At 36.1% G+C, this 21,996-nt stretch overlaps 1 protein-coding gene across 2 annotated transcripts in view; it reads right to left on the minus strand.

Moving 5' to 3' along the window:
• Window positions 1-708: 708 nt before the first annotated feature.
• WBP4 (WW domain binding protein 4) overlaps window positions 709-21,996 on the minus strand; it is a 31,608-nt gene continuing 10,320 nt past the window's right edge. For both annotated transcript variants that reach the window (XM_024569306.3, XM_024569301.4), the window contains exons 7-10: window positions 21,611-21,686; window positions 18,930-19,123; window positions 16,026-16,189; window positions 709-2,260 (exon numbers count right to left, since the gene is read on the minus strand). In XM_024569306.3, the coding sequence (XP_024425074.2) occupies window positions 2,050-2,260; window positions 16,026-16,189; window positions 18,930-19,123; window positions 21,611-21,686 (645 nt within the window). In that variant the 3' untranslated portion in view covers window positions 709-2,049. The remainder of the gene's footprint in view (window positions 2,261-16,025; window positions 16,190-18,929; window positions 19,124-21,610; window positions 21,687-21,996) is intronic.

Consider the following 21,996-nt stretch of genomic DNA (forward strand, 5'->3'; position numbering starts at 1 on the left):
CAGATTACAGCCATGATGAGGATCACCTCACACCTTCCAGAATAGCATACTAATAATTATAGTTTTTCAGTACTTAAAAATCAGTTAGGGTTGTCTCCACAGTATGGTTCTCAGAATTTATAAAAACTGCATTAGAAAACAAAAATCCCTTGTGGCTGTTTGGATCATGCTTCTTTGAATAGCATTTCATCCAGAGTGAACCTCACAGTCATGGGCATCATAATGGTTACCTACATACACCCAGAATTAACATGCTTTGGGGGCAGGGAACCCCACACTTGTCATGGGGGAGGGCATCAGATTATTTGGACTTTAAAAAACTTACTTTGCTATTATTTGGGTATTTATAATAAAATACGTTAAGTTATAATCTCCCACCTATAACTATATATTTAAAATAATATATAATCTCTCACCTGTAACTATATACAAATATATATAAAATAATATAATAGAAAAATAAAAGCAGAAATGGTATCAAATGCTTAATTTCTAAAAAAAAGAGGCTAGGTAAAGTTGATAGATTCTTTTTCAAAGCAAAATTTTCTAAATTTTCATAGAAAAATACTGTTTTTTACAATTTGATTTACTAAGATTTTTGTGTTTCTCTTTTCTGAACAATCCTTAAAACTAGTTTAAGGAGATTTACCTTCAAACTTTTAAGAATACTACTGTCTTATTAAAAAGGTAAAGGAGTTAAAGAATACATCAAAGATGAACACTTTTTATTATGAGGTGTGGTTTTAAAAGTCTTCAATTGTGTATTTTGTATAAGCTAAATGTGGGTAAAATATAGCAGCATTGCATTTATAGCCTTACCATCTTTTCCAACTGAGTTGTCAAGTAACAAAAATTACTTAGCTACAAGATAAATGGGCTATAAAGAATAGAATCTAAAATACTTCTTCATAATGCCATTCATGAAAATACCCAAATAAGTAAATTGAAGAAATGGAAAAACAAATCTGCAAATATTATTTCTCTAATGCTGTTGACTCTGATTATTAAAAAAAGCCCCAATATTACTTTTATAAAATTTTTAATAAGCTATCATTTTCTTACATGTACATTAGTAATCTTAAAAAGACAAATATTTACTACCAAATGTTAAATAATATACAATTTATAAAAAATATAATTTTAAGAATTGGGAGTAATAAAGAGAAGGTATCTACTTCAAAGTAAGAAATTTAACCAGAAAATCGGAAAATTCTAATTTGTCTAACTGAAACCACAGACCTTATTCTTTTTGTTCAAGCCTTTATCTACAGTTTTAAATAAACCTTAAAGAACATTTTCCACTACCTATAAATAAGACTGCTAAGTTAAGAATGCATGATGTGGGGGGAAAGGACTCTGCTAGAAGGTAAAGTAGTGAATATTCACAATAGTTGTGAATATGCCTGATCTTTAACATCCTCAGTTCCTAACATAATACCTAACTCAAAGTAAAAATGCTTAGGCAATGGTTGTTACCTTCAACTAAACTGGTTAAATACACCTTTGTACCTGTGGTCCAATTTGCACTCTACCTGAGTAGCAGTCCTTGATCTTAAATTGAGTAACATAAGCCATTATGCATACACTTCCTACATTAGCCTTTTGACAGGATTCTCAGAACTGAATCCCTCAATGGGCTGTGAAATCTTCTCTTATGTAGTCTGATTCATATTTCTTGGATAACAGTTAATATCAGTGTACGAAAGTAATGCATTTTCAATGCAGGATAATTATGTGCATATGAATAAAAATGGAATAAAGGCCTTGCTTTTCCAGGTTTTAAGTAAGATACACAGCATCTTACATTATGACAATTAGCAATTTTTAGACACTGAAAATAATACAATGTAATACAATGCAATGCGGCAGACTTCCATTTTAGGAACAAAAATAAATTTCACATGGAAAAAGATTTATTTGAAATTCATAAAACATATTTAGAATAAATCTAAATTTTTAGCATTTAAGTATTTAGAAATAATATAGAGAAGCTTTTAAGATGTGTAGTCTTCTTTCTGTCCAAAAAAATGCTCAAAAGCCTCTTTCCAATTATTGATCATCGCCTCGTTGTCTTAAATTTCTAGATTTTCCATTTTCAATTCTTCTCTTTTTGAAGACTGGGGCCACTCCATCTGCCATGACTCCAAGAGAAGTGACTGTTTTTTCTTTAAAAACCACTTTGGGTTCCCCACCAACATCAGCTTCTAAAGTAGATACATATTCATTTTCAGTGCTTGGAAGTTCCAAATCCACCTCCTCACTGAAATAGAAAATAAAAATAAAACCATTACTTGACAGAGTAAGACAAACTTTCACATAACTTGTGGGTCCACCAAAACCCCAAGATCATCTTTCTAATAATAATGAGAATTTAGTCATTCTGAAGAAACTATTAAAAAAAATCTTTTTATTGTTCAAGTACAGTTTTTGGCCTTTTCCCCCTACCTCTCCCTACCACCCCTGCCCTTCGTGCCTCCTTTCCCCATATCCGCCCCCCCGCCCCATTATTGTCCATATGTCTTTTATAATTGTTCCTGTAAACCCTTCACCCTTTTCCCCCATTATCCCCTCCCCTCTCCCTTCTGATAACTGTCAGTCTGTTCTCAATTTCAGTGTCTTTGGCTATACTTTGCTTGCTTACTCATTTTGTTGATTAGGTTTCTGTTAATGGTGAGATCATATGGTATTTGTCTTTAATTACCTGGCTTGTTTCACTTAGCATAATGCTCTCCAGTTCCATCCATGCTGTCACAAAGGGTAGGAGATCCTTCTTTCTTTTTGCTGAGTAGAATTCCATTGTGTATATGTACCATAGTTTTTTGATCCATTCACTTACTGATGGGTACTGGGTTGCTTCCAGCACTTGGCTATTGTAAATTGTGCTGCTATGAACACTGGGGTGCATAGGTTCTTTTGGACTGGCGTGTCAGGGTTCTTAGGATGTAATTCTAGCAGTGGAATTGCTGGGTCAAAAGGCAGTTCCATTTTTAGTTTTGTGAGAAAATTCCATACTGTTTTCCACAGTGGGTGCACTAGTCTGCAATACCACCAACAGTGCACTAAGGTTCCCTTTTTTCCATCACCTCACCAGCACTTGTTTGTTGCTTTGTTTATGATGGCCATTCTGACCAATGTGAAGTGGTATCTCATTGTGGTTTTAATTTGCATCTCTGATGGTTAGCGATACTGAGCATCCTTTCAATGTCTCTCGACCCTCTCTCTGTATGTCCTCCTTGGAGAAGTGTCTGTTCAAGTCCTTTGCCCATTTTTTAATTGGGTTCCTTGTCTTCGTAAGAGTGGAGTCATGTGAGTTCTTTATATATTTTAGAGATCAGACCCTTGTCTGAGGTATCATTGGCAAATATGTTTTTCCATATGGTTGGTTCTCTTTTCATTTTAATGCTGTTTTCTTTAGCCATGCAGAAGCTTTTTATTTTGATGAGGTCCCATTTGTTTATTCTTTCCTTTATGTCCCTTGCTCTAGGGGACATATCAGTGAAAATATTGCTGCATGTAATACCAGAGATTTTCCTGCCTATGTTCTCCTCTAGGACTTTAATGGTGTCACAACTTATATTTAAATCTTTTATCCACCTTGAATTTATTTTTGTGTATGGTGTAAGTTGGTGGTCGAATCTCATTTTTTTCTGTCCAGCTCTCCCAACACCATTTTTTGAAGAGGCTATATTTGCTCCATTTTATGCTGCTGCCTCCTTTGTCGAATATTAATTGACCATAGAGACTTGGGTTTATTTCTGGGCTCTCTGTTCTGTTCCATTGGTCCATGTGTCTGTTCTTATGCCAATACCAGGCTGTTCTGATTACAGTGGCCTTGTAATACAGTTTGATATCAGGTATTGTGATCCCTCTTGCTTTGTTGTTCTTTCTCAAAATTGCTGCAGCTATTTGGGGTCACTTATGGTTCCATGTAAGTTTTTGAAGTGTTTGTTCTGTATCTGTGAATTATGCCATTGGTACTTTAATAGGGATTGCACTTAATCTATAAATTGCTTTGGGTAGTATGGACATTTTCATGATGTTAATTCTTCTGACACATGAACATGGTATATGTTTCCATTTGTTTGTGTCTTCCTTAATTTCTTTCTTCAGTGTTGTGTAGTTTTCTGAGTACAGGTCTTTTACCTCCTTGGTTAGGTTTATTCCTAGGTATTTTATTTTTCTTGTTGCTGTATCAAATTGGATTTTTTTCCTGATTTCTGAAGAAACTACTTTAAAATATATTATTTAAGATACTGCACACTTATTTAGGTAGACACATCAGGAAAAGTCCCATCTATTATTTCTTTATCTTTTTAAAAAAGACTTCATTTATTTATTCTTAAAGAAAGGGGAAGGGAGGGAAAAAGAGAGGGAGAGAAACATCCACATGTGATTGATGCATTTCTCACATCAATGTTTCTTTCTTTCTCCCTCCCCTTCCCTCTCTAAAAAATATATATATGTATACTGCTAGTACATGAAACTGATACAAAATAGTACTGTATGTAAACTGTAATAGAATATTAATAAAATAAGATATACTGAAAAAACCCCAATTAAGATGGCATTAGTATATCTGTATATTACTCTAAATTTAAATGAACTGAATTCTCCAATCAAACGGCACAGAGTGACTGGATGGATAAAACATAAGAACCAACCATATACTGCAAGAGACTCACATCAAATTTAAGGGCACATACAAGGCTCAATGTGAAGTAATGGAAAAGTATATTTCATTTTAAGTGGAAACCAAAAGGAAGCAGGAGTAACTATACTTAGACAAAATAGGCCAAGCCGAAAGTGAAAATAAGAGTAAGAAGGTCATTATATTATAATGATAAAGGGGTCATCAAGAAATAACAATTGTAAATACATATGAACCCAACATTAGAACACCTAAACATATTAAGCAAACACTAACAGATCCAAAAGGAGAAACAGACAGCAATGCAGTAACAACAAGGGACTTCAATAAACCACTTTCAGCACTGGATAGATGATCAAACAGAAATTCAAAGAAACGTTGGACTTGAACATACTACATATAAATGGGCCTAATAAACATATACAGAACATTCTAACCAGTAGCAGCAGCAAACACATTCTTCTCAAGCACACATGGAACATTCTCCAGGATAGATCATGCAAGTCATGAAGGATTCTTAGCAAAAGAAGATTGAAATCATACCAAGTACCTTTTTTGACTAGAATGGTAAGAAACTAGAAATCAGTAATAGGACTAAAGCTGAAAATTTCAAAATATATGGAAATTAACACACTTCTGAACAATTAATGGGTTAAAGAGGAAAGCAAAAGGAAATCAAATCATCTTTTCAAAAATATGAAAATGGAAACAAAATATATCAAAACCTATAGAATGCTGCAAAAGTGGTTCTAAGAGGGGAGTTAATAGGGATAAATGCCTACAGTAAAGAAAAAGAAAGGTCTCAAACAAACAATTTTATACCTAGAAAGAACTAGGTAACTAGAAAAAGAAGAACAAAGCCCATATTAGCATAAGGAAGAATATAACGAGGATCAGAGCAGAAATAAATGGAATAGAGGCCAGAAGAACAATAGAAAAGATTAAGAAACCTACAAGCTGGCTTATTGAAAAGAAAAACAAAAGTGACAAACCTTTAGCTAGACTAATTAAAAAGAGGGAAGACTCAAATAAAATCAGAAATGAAAGAGGAGAATTATAACTGATAGCACAGAAACACAAAGTATAATAACATCCTTTATGCCAACAATCATACGCCTACAAATTGGATAATCCAGAAAAAATGGATGGAAACAACTTTAAAAAACTGAGTTATGATGAAATAGAAAATCTGAACATAGTAGTAACAGCTAAGAATACTGAACCAGTAATCACAAACCTCTCAACACAGCCCTGGCTGGTGAGGCTCAGTGGACTGAGCACCAGCCTGTGAACCAAAGTGTCACCAGTTTGATTCCCTGTCAGGGCACATGCCTGTGATGCAGGCCAGGTCCCCAGTAGCGGGCACATGATAGGCCACCACACACTGATGTTTCTCTCTCGCCCTTTCTCCCTCCCTTCCCCTGTCTACTAAAAATGAATAAATCTTTAAAAACAGACAAACAAACAAACAAACCTCTCAACACAAAAAGCCCTGGACCAGATAGTTTCATTGGTGAATTCTACCAATACTTAAAGAATTAACACCAATAACCCTTCAACTCTTCCAAAAAATTGAAGAGAAGGAAACACTCCCAAATTCATTACAGCAGGCCAGCATTACCCTGATATTAAGCCACATAAGGAAACTACAAGAAAAGAAAACTACGGTAATATCCCTGATGAACATAGATGCAAAAATCCTCAAAAAACATACTGGCAAATTAAATTCAAAAACACATTAAAAGGGGAGAACCAAGATGGCGTAGGTAGACACACTGCACCTCCTCACACAACCAGAACTGACAGAGAATCGAACGGCAAGGGGGTCCGACACCAAGGAAATAAAAAATAAACATTCATCTGGACCAGTAGGAGGGGCGGAGATGGGCACAGGGGAGGAGAGGACTCGCGTGGCCATGGTGGGACCGAGACTGGCGGAGTGTGGGATGAATGGGGCAGGCAGTCTGACCACTAGCAGACCCTGCAGCACCACATTCGCGCACAGATAAACAGGACAAACGGCAGGGAGCGAAGCAGACCGCGCAACCCAGGGCTCCAGCTCAGGGCGGGAAAATAAAGCCTCAAAGCTCTGATTGAAAGTGCCCGTGGTGATTGGAGCGGCAGCAGGAGACACTCCCAGCCTCACAGGAGAGGTCGTTGGAGAGACCCACAGGGGCCTGGAGTGTGCACAAACCCACCCACTTGGGAACCAGCACCAGAGGAGCCCAGTTTGATTGTGGATAGCGGAAAGACTGAGGTCCGGAGGAGAGTGAAGCGGGCGCCTATGCTCCCTCTCGGCCCCTTCCCCACATACAGCGTCACAGCACAGCAACCAGTGTTACCCTGCTCCGGGGAACACCTAAGGCTCCGCCCCTTAAAGTAACAGACACGCCAAGACAAAAAAAAAAAGAAAAAAAGAAAAAAAAAGGCCCAAATGACAGAACACTTCAAAGCTCCAGAGAAAATACAACTAAGCAAGGAAGAGATAGCCAACCTATCGGATGCACAGTTCAAAACACTGGTTATCAATATGCTCACAGAATTGGTTGAATCTGTTCGAAAAGTAGATGAAAAAATGAAGCCTATGCTAAGAGAAACAAAGGAAAATGTCCAGGGAACCAATAGTGATGAGAAGGAAACTGGGACTCAAATCAATGGTGAGGACCAGAAGGAAGAAACAAACATCCCACCAGAAAAGGATGAAGAAACAAGAATTTGGAAAAATGAGGAGAGGCTTAGGAACCTCCAGGACATCTTGAAACGTTCCAACATCCGAATTATAGGGGTGCCAGAAGGAGAAGAGGAAGAACAAAAAATTGAAAACTTATTTGAACAAATAATGAAGGAGAACTTCCCTAATCTGGCAAAGGAAACAGACTTCCGGGAAGTCCAGGAAGCTCAGAGAGTCCCAAAGAAGCTAGACCCAAGGAGGAACACACCAAGGCACATCATAATTACATTACCCAAGATTAAATGCAAGGACCTACATCCAAGATTACTGTATCCCGCTAAGCTATCATTTAGAATGGAAGGGAAGATAAAGTGCTTCTCAGATAAGGTCAAGTTAAAGAAGTTCATCATCACCAAGCCCTTATTATATGAAATGTTAAAGGGAGTTACCTAAGAAAAAGAACATAAAAAATATGAACAGTAAAAATGACAGCAAACTCACAATTATTAACGACCACACCTAAAACCAAAACAAAAGAAAACTAAGCAAACAACTAGAACTGAAACAGAACCACAGAAATGGAGATCACATGGAGGGTTGTCAATAGCGGAGTGGGAGGGGGAGAGGGGGGAAAGGTACAGGATGGAGTGGAGTTGGGGGGGGAATGGGACAACTGTAATAGCATAATCAATAAATATATTAAAAAAAACACATTAAAAGGAACATACATAATAACAAAATGGGATTTAATCCTGGGATGCAAGGATGGTTCCACATTTGTGAATCATTTGTGATATACACCACACTGATAGAATGAAAGATGAAAATCATATCATCATCTCAACTGATGGAGAAAAATTATTTGATAAAATACACCCTTTTATAATAAAAATGCTCCACAAATTTGGTATGGAAGAAACACAGCTCAACATCAAAAAACTATGTATGACAAACCCACAGCCAACATCATACTCAATGGTGAAAGACTAATTTTCCTCTAAGATCAAGAACACGACAGGGGCGCCCACTCTCACCCCTCTTATTTAATACAGTACTGAGTCTTAGCCAAAACAATCAAGAAAGGAAAATAAAAGGCATCTAAATTGGAAATGAAGAAGTAAAACTGTTTGTTTGCAGATGATATCTTATGTATAGAAAATCCTGAAGACTACAAAAAAACTGTTAAACTAATCAATGAATTTAGTAAAGTTGCAGGACACAAAATTAACATACAGAAATCGGTTGTTTCTATATACTCTTTTAACAACAAAACACCTAAAAAAGACATAAAGGTAACAATCCCATTCACAATAGCATCATAAACAATAAAATTCTTAGAGTGATAAATTTAAGCAAGGATGTGAAAAGTCTGTGCAAAACTGTAAGACACTGATGAAAGAAATTAAAGAAAACATAAATAAATGTGTTCATGGATCAGATGAATTAAGGTTGTTAAAATATCTGTACTACTCAAAGCCATCTGTAGATTCAATGCTATAGTGATCAAAATTCAAATTCAAATGGCATGTCACAGAAAGAGAAAAAACAATCCTACAATCTGTACGGAACCACAGAAGACCCCATATGGCTAAAGCAATCCTGAGAAGGAAAAAAAAAGCCAGAGACATCACATATCCTGATTTCACACTGTACCACAAAGCTATAATAATCAAAATAGTATGGTACTGACATAGAAATAAACACACAGACCAATGGAACAGAATCGAGGTTCCAGACTAAGTCCTCACATGCAGGGTTACTATTGACAAGGGAACCATGAATATTCAACATGGAATGTATATTCTCTTCAATAACTGGTATTGGGAAAAATGAATAACCACATGCAATAGAATGAAAACAGGATCTTGAAGAGATATCTGCACAGCCATGTACATTTCAGCATTATTCACAACAGCCAAAATACAGAAACAACCTAAGTGTCAATCAATGGATAAATTCGGTATTACTCAGCCAAGAAAAAGAAGGAAAATTGCCATTTGTGACAACATGATGGACCTTGAGGGCAATATGCTAACTGAAATAAGTTAGACAGAGAAAGGCAAATTCTGTATGTTATTACTTACACATGAAATCTGAAAAATCTAAACTCAAAGAGTAGAGTGCACTGTTGGTTCCCAGGGACTGAGGGGTGGGGGAAACAGGGAGAGTGGCCAAACTTATAATTTCAAGTTATAAGATTAAAAAGTTTTAGGGATCTAATGCACTGCATAGTGATTACAGTTAACACTATATTACATACTTCAAAGTTGCTAAGAGACTAGATCTTAAATGTTCTTACTACACACACACACACACACTTATGTGATGTGATGGAGGTGTTAGCTAACACTAAGGTGGTAATCGGTTTGCAATATACACATATAAGTGTACCAAATCAACACACTGTATGCCTTAAATTTATACAATGTTATATGGCAGTTACCTCAAAATGCTGGGACAAAAATTATAGGAAGTTTAGTGTACTACAGCATGTTTTAATTTTAAAGTCTATAAAATAAGATTTTAGGAAAAAATACAATTACTGAAACTGACTAGTACTCAAGAATAAGTAGCTGAAGCTATAATCCCCACACCCCACTCTTTCTCCAAGAACAGCAGCAGCTGTACGTAACAGTTGAAATCTTAGGTGATCCAGAACCAAGTGCATATGTGGTCCTAAATGTGTTCATTTGTCTTTTCTAATATATTCCTCACAATAAATTAGAAATCAGTTAGGAACTATTACTATCCCATTTAACAAATGAAGAAATTGAGACTCAAAGAGATAAGGCAATTTTTCAAAAGTCAAAAGATAGTAACCAAGAGACTAAAAGAGATATAAAAAATTATTTCCCTTTTAGAACTCCAGGACAAGATTTTACTAGAGATTTCTTTTAAACCTTCTAATCCTAGAGGAACTATTAACTATTGTAGAACATTAAAAAATGGAAATCTATTTAATTCATTTTATTTAACATAAGTGTAACATCAAACCTAATAATGATATAACATTTTAAAAAGAAAAACAAAACTAAACTACACCATCATTTCCCAATCTGTTCCCCACATCAAAAGTATAACTATTGAAATATATACTGAAGTCAATTTCTGATAATAATCCTTGGGGAAAATCAAGAAATAAAGCACACCTCTTTAACATAATAAAAATAACTTGAAAGGCTTAAGATCTATCACAAACTAATGTGATAGATCTCAATTTTGACTCAATATAAATTTCAGAAACATTTCCGTTGAAATGAGAAAATATTAATGCCCACTATCATCACCATAATATAACAATGGATTTAAAAATCTAAAAGAAAAATGGAACTTGACATACATAGGGAGTAAAAGCAAAAGAAAAAATAACAAAATATTTGCAAAAAAGTTTCTGTGTGGAAAACCCAAGACTCAAAAGAGTAAGTCTTGTAAATATAACATAACTCAGTAGCACAACTGGGTACATAGGGTTTTCATACTATAATTATTGGTTAGAGAAATCATAGGAAAAATGGATTACATTCACATTTGGAAAAAAAGCAAAATATGTAAAAATTTATTCATGTATTTAATAAACACTAAGTACCTAATATATGGTAGGCATTGTTTTTAGTTCTGGGATTACAACAGTGAGTAAGAGGCTACCTAGCTTACATTCAAGAAATGCAAACATGACACTTACATAGAGGCAGTTACAAAAACTGTATAATCATACAAAATGACTTGAGTAAAAAGAGATATATGTCTCTGGATAGAAATATGGAATACTCAAAATATGCCAGTTTTTTGCTAATAAAGCTTAATGGAAGATGAACTTTCAGAAACTGCTAATGGAGTAAAAATTGGTATGATCTTTTGAAAAGAAATCCAGCACTGTGTATCAAGATTTTCAAAATGCTCCTAACCTTTAAACAGGTATTCTATTTTTAGAAATAGTCAGAAATGTGCACAGAGTAATATATCCATGTAATAATCAGAGTAAATTATAAAAACAAAAAGTGTAGAAATGACCTAAATGTCAATAGAAAGGAAAGGCTGAGTACAATCAATGCACATCTAAATGATTAAATATTATGTAGCAATTAAAAATGACATTTATAAAATTTTAACAAAATAGGATATTAATAATATACAATACTAAGTAGGGAAAGAGATAAAATCTAGAGAAAATACTTCAAAATGTTAGTATATTATCTATGGGTAACTGAGTAAGTAATTCTTATGCTTTTCTTCATTTTCAAAATTTTTCTATGGTAAACATGTTATTTTTAGAGAAAAATCCTTAAGAAATCAGGCTAATCTACTTAGAAAGTCAACAATCCATTACACATTAAACTGAATGGTTAAAATTTCATAAGGATGTCATTACAATAGAGTTATCACAAGAAAAAAATTACTCAAAATCTGAGAAATCTCAACTTTGAAGCATAGAAGATACTGATATAGTAGGACCATCTTCCTATTGTAAGTCACTTAAGAAATCACTTAGGGCTGAAGTAATGCACTGTATTATTTCTGCAACTTCAATATAGTCAATATGTTCATTATGGTGCCTGGTACTATGTAGTATTAAATATGTATTTCCTAATATTTCACTAAATGATTTATACAATTTTAACATTTCAAAATAGCAACAACTTTTTGACTTAAATAACTTATTTTTAAATTATAGTTGACATACAACATTGTACTAGTTTCAGGTGTACAACCTAGTGATCAGACATTATGTAACCTGATAAAACTCATACCCATCTGTCACTATACAGCTATTACAGTTTTCCTGACTCTATTCCCTATGTTGTACTTCATATCCCCATATCTATTCTCTAACTACCAATCTGTACATTTTAATCCCTTCACCTTTTTCATCCATCCACGCAATCCCATCTATTCTGGCAACTATCAAAATATTCTCTGTATCTATGACTGTTTCTATTCTGCTTGTTCATTTTTTAGATTCAGTTGTTGATAAGTATGTATTTACTGCTATTTTTTTATTTGTATTTTTGATCCTTTTTTCCCTTTCTTTTCTTACAGAAGAGTCTTTAACATTTCATGTAATACTGGTTTGGTAGTAATGAACTCCTTTAGCTTTTTCCTATCTGGGAAGATCTTTATCTGTCCTTTAATTCTAAAAGATAGCTTTACTGTGTGAGTAATCTTGGTTGTAGGTCCCTGCTTTTCATCTCTTAGAATGTTTCTTGCCAATCCCTTCTGTCCTCAAAGTTACTGTTGAGAAATCAGCTGACAGTCTTATGGGAGCTCCCTTGTAGGTAAATAACTGCTTTTCTCTTGCTGCTTTTAAGAGTCTCTGTCTTTAACATTTGGCATTTTAATTATGATGTCTTTGGTGTGGGCCTCTTGGTGTTCATGTTGTTTGGCATTCTCTGCACACCCTGGACTTGTATGTCTATTTCCTTCACCAAGTTAGGGAAGTTTTCCATCATTTTTTCACATACATTTCAATTCCTCACGCTTCCTCCTTCCAGCACCTCCACCATGCGAATGTTAGTATGCTCAAAGTTGTCCCAGACGTTCTTTATACTATCCTCATTTTTTAGATTCCTTTTTGTTTTTGTTGTTCTGATTGGATGATTTCTGCCTCATCTTCCAAATCTCTGCTTCTCATCTACTCCACTGTTGTTTCCCTCTAATAAATTCTTCACTTCAATGAACGTATTCATTTCTGACTTGTTTATACTTTCTAGTTCTGTTTTTGTTTCCTATCTCTTTGTTGAAGTTCTAAGTTCATCTGCTCTTCTCCTACGTTGACTGAGCATCCTTATAACCTGTGTTTTGAACTCTGCATCTAATATTTTTTTTTAAAAATGATTAATTTATCTTTAGAGATGGGAAGGGAGGGAAAAAGAAAAACATCAATGTGTAGTTGCCTCTCATACGCCCCCTACTGGGGACATGACCCACAACCCAGGCATGTGCCTTAGACTGGGAACTGAACCAGCAACTCTTTGGTTTGCAGGCCAGTACTCAATTCACTGAGCCACACCAGCCAGGGTATCTAGCAGATTTTTTTCTCCGTTTTTTTTTTCCCAGTTTTCTGGAGTTTTGTTTGTTCTTTCATCTAGGACATGTTTGTCTCCTCCTTTTGGCTGCCTCCATATTTATTTCTCTGTTATGTAGAGCTGCTATGTCTCTTGGGCTTAGTAGAGTGGCCTTATGCAGTATGTGTCCTGTGGAATCTAGTGGCACAGCCATCCCATTCACACAAGCTGGGCACTCCAGTTGCACCAACCCTCCACCACTGTGTGGGCTGTGTATACCCTCCTGTTGTAGTTAAGCCTTGACTGCCTTTGGCATGTCAATAGGAGGGATTTACTCCAGGCTGATCAACTGCAAGGACTAGCTGTGACCGTGGTGGAGGATCAGCTGTGCAGGGAGGGACACATCCCACAGAGCAATACTTAGCAGGGCTCTGGTGCCCACTGAGTCTGCCTTTCGAGTGTGTCACGTGTGGAGGTGGTTGGTTGGTGCTTTGACATGGTCTGATGCTATGTACTGACTGCACTGGCTCTGAGGCCTCCAGAAAAGTGCAGGCAAAGGTCAGCCATGGCCTGTGCTCTGCCCAGGGTCACCAGGCATGAATTACAAAATGATCTGCAGGTGGGTACTATTTGTGCTTGGTTTGGAGATGCGTGAGGCCAAGCTACAAACCAAGTCCAGCTGCTGCTAGTGCTGCACCTGGGGCCATTCAGCAAGAGAGGTATGGGGCACATGGAGGCCAGATTCCGCTTGAGAAATTTTAGGAGAGCATGAAGTATGGTCTAAGATGTGTTGTTCATATGGAAAAGCCACTGGAAATAGCTTGGGTTGGCTTGCAAGTAGGGTGGGGCAGGGTCTCAGGGAGTCACTAGGGCAGGACAAACAGTGATAGGCAGGTTGATGGAGATTCAGATATGGTACCCACCTGTCAGATCTGTGCTGGGAGGGCTCAGAAAAGGGACAGTGGCCTTGGTTAGTACTCTTCTCTGGGAGAAAGCTTCCCCTTCAGCTCTCACTTGATGCCTTTTGAACTGCTGCCCCGGTGCTGGAGCTCAGAGTGAGTGAGTCTGAGTAAGTCTATGTGAGGGCCCTTTAAGAGGAACTCCTGGGACTCCAGAAGGCCTCTTCTCACTCAGCCACAATCCCCGCTGGTCGTTACAGCTAGAAGTATGGTGACTTCTCTTCCTGGCATTGGAACCCAGGGCTGGGGCACCTGTTGTGGGGCTGAAATCACTGGATCCTCAGGGGAAATTACACAGCCAAGATATCCATCTCAATTTTATCTACCACATGTGGTGTAGTATCAGGCTGTTCTCTCTCTCCACCCCTCGTACCAGTCTTGATGTGGCTTCTTCATATACTTAATTGTAGTACTTGAGATTTCAGGCAGTTATGAATAATGGTGATTTTGTAGTTTAGTTATAATTTTGATATGTTGTGGACTTGAGTACCACATTTACCTATGCCACCATCATGACCAAAATCCGTAATACTAATATTTTAATAGCAGTTCCAAGCTATATTATGGTGTGTTATTCCTAGAAATCAATTCTAATTAGAGCAGTATATAAAGGTGTTCAAAACTTGCATTACTCTCTTGTGAAAAACTATGACCTTTTCATAAAAATACAGTTTTAACAATAACTTATTTTCTTTATAAAAGTATTGACACAGCCCTGACCAGGTGGCTCAATTGCTTGTAGTGTTGTCCTGTACAGCAAAAAGTTGCAGGTTCAATCCCTGGTGAGGGCACATACCTAAATTGCAGGTTTGATCCTTGATTAGGATGCATATGGGAGGCAACTGATTGATGTTTTTCTCTCTCTTTCCCTCTCTCCCTTTCTCTCTAAAAGTCAATTAAAACATATCCTTGGGCTTAGGCGAGGATTAAAAAAAAACTATCAAGAATATAGTCATACTACCAATTCAAAGCATTAATGCTTTGGAGAATAACTGCTTAATGTTAACATCTCACAACGACACCATGGTCTTTTCTTTCTTTCTTTCTTTTTTTTTTTTTATCAATTCTCATCTGCGGATGTTTCTTTTGATTTTAGAGAGAGGAAGGGAGGGGGAGGGTAGAGGGAGAAGGGGAGAAAGAGAGAGAAAATATCAGTTGCCTCCAGTGCATGCCCTGACTGGGGCTTGCAATCCACAACCTAGCGATGTGCCCTAACTTGATATTGAACCTGTAACCTTTTGGTATCTTGGATGATCCTCAAACTGAGCTACCTGGCCAGGGTACCAAGATGTTTTCTAATTGATAAAACTGTTGATTTTTGAAAGAGGCTTAAAAACTCTGGTTAAACTTTGTCGTAAGCCATTTCAAGACAGCAACAGAGCTTTTTTCTTGCTTTTTGATGTACCATATGTAGCATTTATTGAATATGCAGATATTTATTTCTCTAATAGAATAATGATGGTGAATGTGAGAATGCTCATATATGCATATGTGAGTATATGAATGTGTGGTTAATAGGAATGCCATGTGTTGATATAAATCAATACAATCATTAGCTTACTTTTTAAAATAACTATTAACTCACATTTTTAAATATTAGAAAAAAATAAAACCACTCGAAAGAAAAAAAAATGAGCTACATTTATAATAAGCACTTTATCCTTTAAAGTAGTCACTGTAATTTACTGAAGTAATGGAATACATAATACTTGTAATAATAGTAGGATTATGTTTCAGCTACTTACTGAGACTCAACTTCTTGTTTAATTTCTTGCCATTCTCCATATGGGTTTGATTTCTTATGAGGTTTGGATTTTTCTTCATTTGAACCTGATGAATTCTGCTCTTGGATATTTTTTTCTTTCTGTTTTTCTGGTTCAGTTTCTTCAACATTGTTTTTACTTTTTTCCTAAAATGTCAAAGCCAAGAAATAATACACTACTAGGATGGACACAAAATTTCTTCAACGGAGTCTTGTTATTGACTTATAAGTAATATTACATTAACTCACTTAATAGTTTAAATCTGTATGTAATACAACAAATGTACATAAAGAAAGTTAATGCTTGATTAGGTCTTTCATTACATCTAAAATATTAATACATCATGGCCAAGGCTGATTTTAAAACAGAACATGATCTTATTAATGTTCTATAGTTAAAAATATATACTAACCTTTTTTATCCTCTCTTCTCTTTCCTGCCTTCTCTCCTTACTTAGATATCCAACACTGACCTTCTTTTATACTGTGCTCCTTTTGAATTTAATGTCATGTCATTGGACCCTTCTATATCCATTATCTATTTAAAGAACTCCCTCAAACTAAGTCTTAACTGAAATCTGTCTTTATATTGAGTATGTTGCCATAACTTTAGTGTCCTATACAAGTGGTAGCTATGTAAAATTAGAAGACACACTCTGGAAATACAAGCAGCTCCTATTAGAGTCCCTCAGTAGGGGTGGTGCCTTTATGGCTCCCCTTCATCTGGGATATCAAAACCCTGTGACCCAGTTTAGCAAGTGGACCATGCACTAGATCTCAGCCTCTTTGCAACTGCAACTATGGGTGGGAGTCCTGGGATACTGTTACATCTGCAATTGTTTGAATTGGTATTAACTTATCCCCTCATGCTATTGGAAGCATAGGACTAGAAGTCAGAAACCACTTTCTCTTAGCAATGTTGACTGCTTCCAGGCCATGACTTTTTTTAATATATTTTTTTTACTAAGGTCATACTTTATACTTTGATTCTCATGATAATGCCTCCTCTTCTGAGGCTCACAACACCATCTTCTATACAGTCTCCTCCATTCCTCCTATGATCTAATGATCTCTGGCCATTATTCTTGTGGCAACTCCGATAACTGAGGCAACTCTGGCATCATGCTCTCTTTATTTAAACTCTTGTTGTCCTAGAGCTTAAAATTCCATAGCCTCAATTTTGCGAGGTTCAAAACCAATGACTTTGGTTTTTACTGTACACGCATACCTCAGAGAGATTGTGAGTTCAGGTGCGTACCACTGCAATAAAGTGAGTCTTGTAATCTTTTCGCTAGTGGAAAATCTTGCTGTCATGTTTTGTAGAACACAAATCATCTGTGAAGTGCAATAAAGCTAGGTATGTCCGTATTTAACCATCTAAATGGTGTATATGATAGTATTACAAGTACTCTGTCCTTGTTTATCTGTATTTTGCAATATTTTGTTTGTTTGAAATTTGTATTATTTGTCTCAGGTTGAATGCTGGGTTATCTAAACTGGACTATAAACATTGTGAGATGGCTACTGTAAGATATTTGCTCTCGGTCCTCTACAAACTGGATACATTCTGCACCCTAAGTTCTACCAAGATTTATGGGGTAGACAGAGAAATTTCAGGCAATGACAAGATCCTAGCTGTGGCCTCAAAGTACCCTTTCTCCAGCATCCTTGATATTCCTTCACCTCTCAGGCAAACAACCTCAACCATGGCTCAATGCTTTGTGTCTTGTCTGCTTTGGCACCTGGGATCCAGAGTGTTCCTGGAAAGGTCACAAAAGCAGGACCAGTAATACTATAAATCTGTTTTACTTTCCCACCATGGCTGGGCATTCAGTACCACCTGTCAATCCTCTTACTTGGTTCATTTCCTCTCCCATCCCACACCTCAGTAACTAATTCAATCCATTAATGTTGTCAAACTCACCAAAGCTCCTCACTCTTAGCAAGCAATCACGATTTCTATATGAATGAGTAACCTGTGACTAAATAGCATGACTCTTTCAATTTCCTTCCCGATACCAACTCATTTGTAGTTATACCTTCTTATAGAAAATAAAAACCTTACTTTCTTACAGAAAATGAATTTATGCCTTATTCAAAACCAATCTATCCACCAACCCTTGTTGGTATTCCCTTTGTACCTCCTTTGGGGTCCCTCTCAACGAAGACAGCACCACCACAAGGGCTCTCATGATTAAGAGTCAATATGTAGCTAACATCCTATCATCTAATTTCTACTTTCATTTCATATCCAAACCATATATATTACATAATGAACCACTTTTCATTCCCCTGTAATATGCTATCCAAAACTAGTGAAACTACTAGCAGGGGATCAAGGACTTCATTACTGCAAAATTCAATGGACACTTTCTTTCTTTGGCTTAATTAATCCTTGATATTCTCAATTCCTTTCACTTCTGTGGTATGAAATTCTTCTGCTTCTCTGCACACCTTTCTAATCAATTTTTTCTCATTTAACCTTGTGGGCTCCTCTTTCTCTGCCTGTCACTTACATTCTCCAAGGTTATTTTCCTAGATTACTGTATCCATTCACTTAAATTCTCCAAGGTCACTTTCCTAGATTACTGCATCCATTCTGAGATTTCAATTACTGCCAGTATGATGATACTCAAATAGCATTTGTAGCCTAGACATTCAGACTTGCGTGTTCAGACAGCTCTCTCACCGCTACGGTGGCAATTCAAGCTTAGGAGGTCTAAAAAATTTACTGTCTTACTAGCAAATAGATAATAGTGAATGGCATAACTATTTACCAAAATACTGGTTTTGGTTTTATGTCTATCTTCTACCAGAAAACTGAAGAAAGTCTGTAAAGCTTTTTATAAAGTGGTAGACTTTTGTAAAGAATAAATCCAGAACCTACCTTAAATTTTATTTTTAGCTTTGGTATTTCTGTAGCAACCTCTACCTTTTCTGCTTCCTGTTCCCCATCAGAATCACTGTGTGAATCTGATGATTTGGATTCTTCTAGGGCGTCAAGTGGCTTTTCATTCACTTTACTAGAAAGCAGATCGCCAGAGTGTGGAATGAAATCATCAGGTTTTTCCCATCTGGATTCTATTCGACACATTTTAATAGTCATGTTATTTGGTTACCAACTCAATTCAGAAGTAATTCCCAATATAATGCTGTCACTTATTAAATGACAACACTGCATATTATTTCACACCATCACTTGATCAAGAAAGCAATAAATAAAAGTTTTGTAAGCTCTTGCTCTTATAGCTCTCAGAAGTTTATTTTAAACAATCTTGATTCACTAGTTGTTATCAACTAAGCCCCAATGGAAAGAACCAGGCAATCCTTTCTAGAGACTACCACAATTTAACTGACACCAATTTCAGAAAATATATGTAATAATGAGCACACATCAGATTTCCTGGAATTTTTTACCACAAAGTTTTCCTGGGATGTTTACAAACTGAAATCATACTGTAAAAATCTAAATAAATATTATTTGTCATTTTTATAGTAGGGGGAAAAAACACAACTGAACTCTACTGCCACCCAGTGGTTTACTGGGCTTTTAGTAAAATGATAGCATTTCTAATTAACTTGCAGTTATTCTCTCTTTAGTTTAATGAAAAGGGATCCTAAAATTTACCGTCCAATTGGGACAGTTTTAAAGAGCAGAAGGGGCTCTATTAATAATAACACTGGTCCAGACAAAAAACGAAACTGTTGAGGACAAATCAATACATATAGTCCCTTATTAATATAGGGTACTTTCAAGCACTAAAGAAAAACATTACTTTTCTTTGTCTCTATTTCGCATAAGTAACAAAAGAACTTTCAGGAAATTAACAGGCACTGTTTTGAGAACTTTATAGACACCTGCTTCTCATGATCCCACAGAATATGATTGTCTCTATTTTACTTGAGCAACTATAGAGGCTCAATGACTTGTCCACAATCATATAGCTTATAAGGGAAAGAGGCTGTGTACCTAGCTTAGATCTAACTTTAGAACTACATTATATATTACTTAATCTCCATAAAGATTCAGTGCCTGAACTGAGATATAACCATTGCTATCATTGGGAAGGCTAGATATCTACCTAAGAGGTTAAAAGGGCCTTTCTTCCTAAAAGATTTAATGCTATGCAAAGGATTTAGTGAAACAAAAACCTGCCGAAGTTATACCAATATTATAGCTATTTTGGTAATTGTAATTGCAATGGAAATCAAACACAATTAATTGAGAGCAAATTTTATGAAATTATATTAGATAAAATTTTAATTTGAAAAACTTAATAATTAGTTAATAATCAGACATATTTTATAAATACATAACTGAAACATTGTAATCTGGTAAAAGTGAAAATTTGACAATCTCAGCCACTGCTAAAACAGTATCAGTTTTGTTTTTTAAAGAAGGAAAAGTCAAGTTGAACTAGGTAATCTCTAAAGTACTTCCCAAGATAATGATTACATGTCTAAAATAATAACGATAAAAATCAGTAATGGTAGAGAAAGTATATATGACTCAATTTTTTAAATTTGTGAATGCCTGCCCTGGCTGGTATAGCTCGGTTGGTTGGAGTATTGTCCCATGCACCACCAGGCTGCAGGTTCATTTCACAGTTGCAGTGTGTATTGGAGGCAACCAATCAATGTTTCTCTCCCTTTCTCTCTCTCTAAAAGCAACACAAAAATGTTCTCAGGTGAGGATTTAAAAAAAAAAGAACGCAGTATCCATTGAGGATTACAATGCACAGCACAGTATACTATATATAGAAATCGTTTTTCCAGCAATTTCACTACTGAGATTATACCCTAAGAATCCTGAAACACCAATTCAGAAGAACCTATGCACCCCTATGTTCAGAGCAGCATTATTTATTTTACAATAGCCAAGTGCTGGAAACAGCCGAAATGTCCATCAGTAAATGAATGGATCAAAAAACTGGTAAATTTACACAATGGAATGCTATACAGCAGGAAGGAGGAACTCCTACCATTCATGACAGCAATGGATGGATCTAGAGAATATTATGCTAAGTGAAATAAGCCAGGCTGTGAAAGACAAATACCATATGATCTCACCTATAAGTGGAGCCTAATCAACAAAACAAACATGCAAGGAAAATAGAAACAGAGACACTGAAATAAAGAACAAACTAACAGTGACCAGAGGGTGGGGGGTGGGGGACAATAAGGAGGGGGGGGACAATGGGGGAAAGAAAGGGAAGAGTCAAGGAACATGTATAAAGGCCACATGGACAAAGATGGGGGGGAGCGGAGGGAAGGACTAAATGTGGAAGATGGGGGAGGGGAGGACATGGGAGAGTAATGGCAGAAAAAAATGAGGACAATTGTAACTGAACAACAATTAAAAAAAAACTATTCCTGTCAGTCAAAAAAATACTTTTTCCTTTTCCATTGTATTGTTTTTAAATTACAAAAAAAAATTCAAACTTGCTGTAAAAATAAGTTTATCACTATATGTACTAAAATTTCTTAGTGCAGATGATTCATCAGAAAGTTAATATGCAGTTTCAGGTGCAATTTTAGATAGTTAATATAACCAAAGATAATACTTACCTCCTGTTTCTGTATTGTAATAATAGGTATAACCATCTTCACTTAAAGCTTCTATCCAAACAGCCTTCAATGCTGTCTAGAGAGAGGAAGAAAACCACATAGACTGAAAACAATGTGGTTATATATTAGATAAGAAAGGCAGAACTAGCCACCCTTTCCTTTCCTCTTGAAACCTGGGAGTTAGGCGTGGTGGGACCAATCATCTCCAGAAAGCCTGGTTTGTTTTAATTTTAAGCCAACTATCAGGAAGAGAATGTGTCACCTCTGAAAGCCAGGAATAATTTTTCACAGATGGACAGGGGACATATAAATGGCAACTGATAATATTTGTCCTGCAATGAGTTTTTGGATAGACATCACTTCTAACCTCCACCCAGCCTTCTAAC

Source organism: Desmodus rotundus, chromosome 13 (genome assembly GCF_022682495.2).
Source record: "Desmodus rotundus isolate HL8 chromosome 13, HLdesRot8A.1, whole genome shotgun sequence".
In the NCBI taxonomy this organism is placed as follows: Eukaryota; Metazoa; Chordata; class Mammalia; order Chiroptera; family Phyllostomidae; genus Desmodus; species Desmodus rotundus.